This window comes from Cervus elaphus, chromosome 9 (genome assembly GCF_910594005.1).
Source record: "Cervus elaphus chromosome 9, mCerEla1.1, whole genome shotgun sequence".
NCBI lineage: Eukaryota > Metazoa > Chordata > Mammalia > Artiodactyla > Cervidae > Cervus > Cervus elaphus.
The window spans coordinates 20,483,387-20,490,420 of record NC_057823.1 but is presented as its reverse complement, the minus strand read 5'-3'; the positions used below and the strand labels follow the sequence as shown (position 1 = coordinate 20,490,420).

Genomic DNA, 7,034 nt, shown 5'->3' with positions numbered 1-7,034 from the left:
CAGCAGCAGCAGCAGCAGTAAGCTCCCTCTATACCCAATCTGTTGAGTGTTTTATCATGAATGAATGTTGAGTTTTGGGAAATGATTTTCCTGCATCTACTGATATGGTTTTTATCCTTCATTCTGTTAATGTGGAGTATTACATTGATTATTTGCACACGTTGAACCATCCTTGCTTCCCTAGAATAAATCCCACTGAATCATGTGTATGACCCTTCAATTGTACTGTTGAATTTGGTTTGTTAATATTTTGCTGAGGATTTTGGTATCTATGCTTGTCAGGTATATAGGTCTATAACTTTCTTTTCCTGTAGTGTCTTTGGCTTTGGTATCAGGATAATGCTAGCCTTATAATTATCTTATTTTATCACAAAAGTACCTGAGAATATACAAAAATACCTTTTGAAAGTATATATCCCCTATTGTATGCTCATTTCTGCACTATCAGGAGATTCTATTCTCAGTCTCTCTTCCATTCTGTTCTTAACTTATGAGTCACCACTAACTCTTCTCCCTAAGTTCTTTGCCTGTCTCCACCACAGGCTAGAGAAATGACAACTTGTGGTGTTTGGAGAGTCATATTCTTCTCCATTTTGTTTTATTACAAGATATTGAATATAGTTATATGAATGTCCACTTTAAGAAGGCTAATTTTATGTTATGTGAATTTCACCACAATTAAAAAAAAAAGAGTGTCTACACATGCTTTTACAGAAAAGAAAATATAAATGACTTCAGTGACACTGAAGTATGGAGGGCAGTCAGGCTTCCCTTTTACTAGAAATAAGACAAAGAAAAAGCTTTCTTTCATATCCCATGGAGCAGCCATGCTCACACATGGTAGACTAAAAATCTAAATTGATTCAACACCTATAGAGGCCAATTTGTTAATAAATATCAAAATTACAAACACACCTTCTTGGATCCAGCCATTCCACTTCTAGAAATTTATCCTAAAGATAAAAGTGTGAAGTGACCCACATATTGTATGAGAAAAAACAAAAAGTATCATACTTGGAAAGGAAGAGCTTTTAGAAAAATATTTTAATATTAATTAAAAAAAACAGCCCCCAAACCCCCAAATCAATGTAGAAATATCAGTTATATTCCTATGCTTTGACAATGCACTTGAGAGTGCCCTTCAATTGCAAGGAGTGTGAATTCCACATTTGGCTGGGGAACTAAGATCTCACATGCTAGAAGGGGGCTGGAAAAAAAAAAAAAAAGAAAGAAAGAGAAGGAAAAAAGAGAAAGAAAAAGAAGAAAAAGAAAACAAGAAATAAAGCAAAAGAAAAAAGAAAGAAAAAGAAAGTTAAGAAAGAAAGAAAAAGAAAGAAAAGGAAAGATAAAGAGAAAGAAAAAGAAAGAGAAAGTAAAAAAAAGTGTATTAAACAACCTGGGCTAGGAAGTGCCAGGGTCAAGGGCCCACCCACTGAACCCCAAAAAAAGTCTCATCAGCGTTTCTGGAAGGCAACAGAGGCAGAGTAAGGTTGGTGCAGAGAACGTCCCCGCGAGCCAGGAAGGTGAGGCGCTGGGAGGCGACCCAGCAGCCTCCGCGCTGGAAGCTGAGGCGTAGCAGGCTGATGCTGTGGGCGGCAGGGGAGCAGATGGCCACCGTCAGCGTGGCTCTCTGGGGCTCGGCAGTCCACGTGGAGGAGGAGCAGTTGGCTAATGTCACCTGGATGTGCAGCCTATAAATGCCATCACGTTGGATCCGCAGCTGCCCGTCGTCGTCCAGCTCTGGCCCATGCAGGAAGGAGCGTCCCAGGGCGGGGTCCCCCTGCCAGCGCAGCCTGGGGTCCTGCCGCAACCCTGGGAGGGTTGTGGGGGAGGGATGGAAGGATGGAGATGTAGGGAAACGGAGTGCTGTAGAGGGGGTGCCCCAAACTAGCATGTCCAAGCCTAACCTCCAAGGAGGTGGTGTTAGAAGGTGGGGTGTTCAGAAGTGTTCAGAGCAAGAAGGTGGAGACCTTGTAAAAGAGACCCCATATCCACTGATGGATGAAAGGATATAGAAGATGTAATATACACACACACACATATATCTATACAAGGTGGTGGTGGCTTAGTTGCTAAGTCGTGTCCCACTCTTTCCAACCCCACAGACTGTAGCCCGGCAGGCTTCTCTGTCCATGGGATTGCCCAGGCAAGAATACTGGAGTGGGTTACCATTTCCTTCTCCAGGGTATCGTCCCGATCCAGGGATTGAACCCGTGTCTCCTGCATTGACAGGAGGTCGTTTCCTTCGTTTCAGGCAGATTCCTCACTGCCTGAGGCACCAGGGAAGCCCATATCCATACATTCATGTGCACTATACACAGTATACCTATGTGTGCTCCTGCCCTGTCACTCAGCCGTGTCTGACTCTGCGAAACCATGGACTGTAGCCCACCAGCCTCCTCTGTCCGTGAGATTCTCCAGGCAAGAACACTGGGATGGTAGCCATGCCCTTTCCAGAGGGTCTTCTCAGTCCAGGGATTGAGACTCCAACCTGAGTCTTCTGCTTCTGCTCCACTGCAGGCAGGCTCTTTACCCTGAGCCGCTGGGAAGCCCCGTACCCACGTGTGTATATAAACATATGTATGTATTGTGGGGCTTCTCTGGTAGCTCAGCTGGTAAAGAATCCACCTGCAATGCAGGAGATCCTGGTTTAATCCCTGGGTTGGGAAGACCTGCTGGAGAAAGGAACTGGCTACCCACTCCAGTATTCTTGCCAGGAGAATTCCATGGGCAGAGGAGACTGGGGGGCTACAGTCCATGGGGTTGCAAAGAGTCAGACACGACTGAGCAACTAAGCATAGCACAGTATGTGTGTATATGTGTGTATTTATGTATATCTATATCTATATTACACATATACCTAAAATGGATATAGATGTGATATATATATTACTATGTATTCTACATGTGATATTATAAACACACATCTATTTATCTATCTAAAGTGAAAGTAAAAGTTGCTTAGTGCAACTCTTTGTGACCCCATGGACTATACGGCCCACGAAATTCTCCAGGCCAGAGGACTGAAGTGGGTACCCTTTCCCTTCTCCAGGGGATCTTCCCAACCCAGGGATTGAACCCAGGTCTCCAGCATTGCAGGTGGATTCTTTACCAGCTGAGCCACAAGGGAAGCCCATCTATCTATCTAATTCAGCCATAAGAAGATAGAAATCCTGCCACTTGTGACAACATGGGTAGACCTAGAGGTCTTTATGCTAAAGTGAAATAAGTCAGAGAAAGACAAATACTGTCTGACTCATATGTGCAATCTAAAAAAAAACCCGAACACATGGCTACAGATACAAAGAACAGATCAGTGGTTGCCAGAGGTGGGGGCTGGGTGGTGAAACATGTGAAGGTGGTTGGAGGCACAAACTTAGAAAAAGTTATAAACTAAGTCCTGACGATGTAATGTACAGTGTAGTAACTGGAGTTAAGTGTACTGTGTTGTATATTTGGAAGCGGCTAAGATGGTGATTGCAGCCATGAAATTAAAAGACGCTTACTCCTTGGAAGGAAAGTTATGACCAACCTAGATAGCATATTAAAAAGCAGAGATATTACTTTGCCAACAAAGGTCCATCTGGTCAAGGCTATGGTTTTTCCAGTGGTCATGTATGGATGTGAGAGTTGGACTGTGAAGAAAACTGAGCACCGAAGAATGGATGCTTTTGAACTGTGGTGTTGGAGAAGACTCTTGAGAGTCCCTTGGACTGTAAGGAGATCCAACCAGTCTATCCTAAAGGAGATCAGTCCTGGGTGTTCATTGGAAGGACTGATGCTGAGGCTGAAACTCCAATACTTTGGCCACCTCATGAGAAGAGTTGACTCATTGGAAAAGACCCTGATGCTGGGAAGGATTGGGGGGCAGGAGGAGAAGGGTATGACAGGATGAGATGGCTGGATGGCATCACCGACTCGATGGACATGAATTTGAGTAAACTCTGGGAGTTGGTGATGGACAGGGAGGCCTGGCGTGCTGCAATTCATGGGGTCGGCAAAGAGTCGGGCATGGCTGAGCGACTGAACTGAACTGAACTAAAGAGCATAGATCTTACAAGTTTCATGACAAGAAAAAAAGAATTGTAACTGTGTGTGGTGATGGGTGTTAACAAGACATTGTGGTGATCAGTTTGTACAAATATAGACCTATGTTGTATGCCTGAAATGTATACAATGTTATATGTCAACTCTGTCTCAATTTAGAAAGATAGGGAGAGAGAGCAAGAGCTCAGAGAGTTCTCTTTCCCCTCCTCCCCTTTCCGTCATATGAAGATACAGCAAAAAGATGACTGGTTGTTTATAAACCAGGAAGAAGGCATTCACCAGACAGCCAGACCTGCTGGTGCCTTGACCTTGGATTTCACAGCCCCCGACACCATGAGAGAGAAGCCTTATGTCAGCCTTTCTGTTCTTCTGTCATAGCAGCCGGATCAGAAAGCCCCCAAAGAGGGGCTGATGATGAATCAAATGAAACGGAAGATGAATAGGGTTTCCATTTGTTACAAAATGGAATGAACACACCCAAACCGCTGGGGATGAGTGTGGGAGAGACCCAAAGAGGAAGAGGGTTAGAGAGAGGCTGGGAGGGGACTGCCAAAAGGCACCCTCCCTCACATTCCTTCATGTCCTTGCTCTAAAGCCCTCTTCGCTGGGACACCCTCCCTGGTGACCACATTTTCAAGAGCACACCCAACCCTGGCATGCCTGATCCTCCTCCCGTACTTAATATTCCCCCAAAAGTACCAGGTGCGTGTTTCACTCTACTTGGCATGCTACATATTTTACTTGTTCATTTATTTATTTTCTGATCCCTTTGGTATCAGGGAAGCCCCAATAGGGCAGGGACCTCTGTTATGTTGGCAATCCGGGCGCCCAGAACAGAGCATGTCTCGTGGGAGCTGCTGAACTAACATTTGTGACTTGAACGAAGGCATGTTAGTCATGGCTATTAGCTTGGTTGAGTTGGTTTGAGCTCTCCCATGGGAGAAAATAAAATGCCCAGAAAGGAAACAGGCACCCAGAAACAGACCGCTGCATCGCCCTGTCTTTCTTTTTCTCATCCTTTCTCATTTTCTCTTTCTCTCCCTCTCTCCCCCACCCGCCTTCTATTCTCTTTCTCCGACACACATGCACATCCCTGGTTACCTGTGTGATTCAGCTGGAGCTCTGCTAAGTCCCACTGAAAGAAAAGAAAACAGACCTAAGCACCTAAACGTCAGGGGTCTAGAGTGATCCCTCGAGTCAAGAGCACTTTTTTCTCAGTGCATCCTTCTATCCATCCCTCATTCCATGGGGCTGACTTGGAGCCTTTGTGAAGAGCTCATAAAGAGGAAGTAGATTTGAACTAGCCCTGAGCACAGAGAGAAGACCTTCAGAAGAACTTCTTAGTTTCCAGGATGTAACCCAGGTCGCCTCGCACATCTGCCTCTCTTGCCTGCAAAACCTGATGTAACCCCCAAAGTTGGCACCTGTGGTGGGTGTCCAGGGCTCCCCCTGTCCTTGGAGGTCCCAGAACTGCCCTTCCCCAACTCCGTGAAGCCCCTAGCAGCCTCTGAGTCAGCCTGCTGGGGGAACCACAAAGACGAATAATTTTCCAGGCCCATATGGAATGTATCTTTCTCACATGCACCCTCCAGCCTGGGATCTCCACCCCGGGGTTTACCTCTCAGGCAGAGCTGACTATCCTGAGCCAGAGACCCCTGGCGGGCAGGCTTGCCCTGGCTTGTTACCTCCTGCTCTGGTCTCTCTCTCTCTTCCTTTCTACGACATCTTTCTTCCTGGCGGATTTTTCTTGCTGTTGCTACCACTCTGGGGGGCCTGTGGGACCTTCACTCCCTAACCAGGGGTCGAACCTACACAACCGGCATTGGAAGCACGCAATCTTAACCCCTGGACCACCAGGGAAGTCCCCCTGGCAGATTTATATCCGTCTCATTCTGATTTTTGTTTTCTTTTGTTTTTTGGTCATAAGTCTGTTACTCTGTTCTCTTGCTCAACACCCCTCTGCTTTTTTTCCCCACTTGCTTCCCCTCGGCCCCCACCCCAGGGTCCAGTCCCCACCCGGAGGTCCCCAGGTAGCATACGCCTGTCTCTCCCCCTCTCTCTTATCCTCCCTTTGGGACTTACCCTGGTTGAATCCGGCTGCTGCTGCTGGCTGAAGTACAGGTTGCAGATGAGGTAGCATGTGCCCGTGATAATAATCACTGAGATAGTCATCCTCACGATGGATGCCCAGGGCCGGCAGGGAACCTGGCAGCTTGAAGCCTCCTCTGCTGCCATCATGGTCCTCCACGAGCACTTCATCAGCTGTGTGGCAGCAGGGAGGGTGCGCAGAGGGCAGGCAGGAAGGGGGAAGGAAGCTTCAGCTTTCTCACAGCCGCGGGGCTCTCTCTGCCTGTCTGAACCTGCCAGGGAGCAACCGTGCCCCTCCCTGGGGATGTCCGTCAAAGGGAGGGACCAGGCTCGTTCTACCATGCAGGGAAGTCCCCTCCAGCTGCTGCTGGTCCCCTGTCTGCAGAGTAAGTGGACCACGGTGCTCCTCAATTTTATTTATATGGCTCTCCACCCTCCCCAGGCTTCTGTGGTGGCTCAGATGGTAAAGAATCTGCTTGCAATGAAGGAGATCTGAGTTCCATCCCTGGGTCTGGAAGATCCCCTGAGTAAGGGAATGGCTACCCACTCCAGTATTCTTGCCTGGAGAATCCCACGGACAGAGGAAGCTGGGGGAGCTATAGTCCACAGGGTTGTAAAAAAGTCGGACACAACTTAGCAACTAACACCACCCTCCCCACCTTTCTGACACTCATTCGTTTATTCAACAAACCTTCACTGAACACCCACTACAGATAAGATACTCTGCTGAATCCTGGGATACAGCCACAACACTCAGGGAGGAAGGTGCTCAGGGGCTAAGTCGTGTCTGACCCTTTGGGACCCCATGGACTGTAGCCCACCAGGCTCCTCTGTCCATGGGATTTCCCAGGCAAGAATACTGGAATAGGTTGCCATTTCCTACTCCAGGGGATCTTTCT

General features: G+C 47.3%; 1 protein-coding gene across 1 annotated transcript; it reads right to left on the bottom strand.

Moving 5' to 3' along the window:
* Positions 1 to 1,129: 1,129 nt before the first annotated feature.
* On the bottom strand, positions 1,130 to 6,477 carry CD70 (CD70 molecule). Its single transcript, XM_043913948.1, has 3 exons — positions 6,130 to 6,477; positions 5,149 to 5,182; positions 1,130 to 1,812 (listed from the first exon to the last, which is right to left on the bottom strand). The coding sequence occupies exons 1-3, from the start codon at positions 6,475 to 6,477 to the stop codon at positions 1,418 to 1,420; spliced, it is 777 nt and encodes a 258-aa protein (XP_043769883.1). The 3' UTR covers positions 1,130 to 1,417.
* Positions 6,478 to 7,034: the final 557 nt, after the last annotated feature.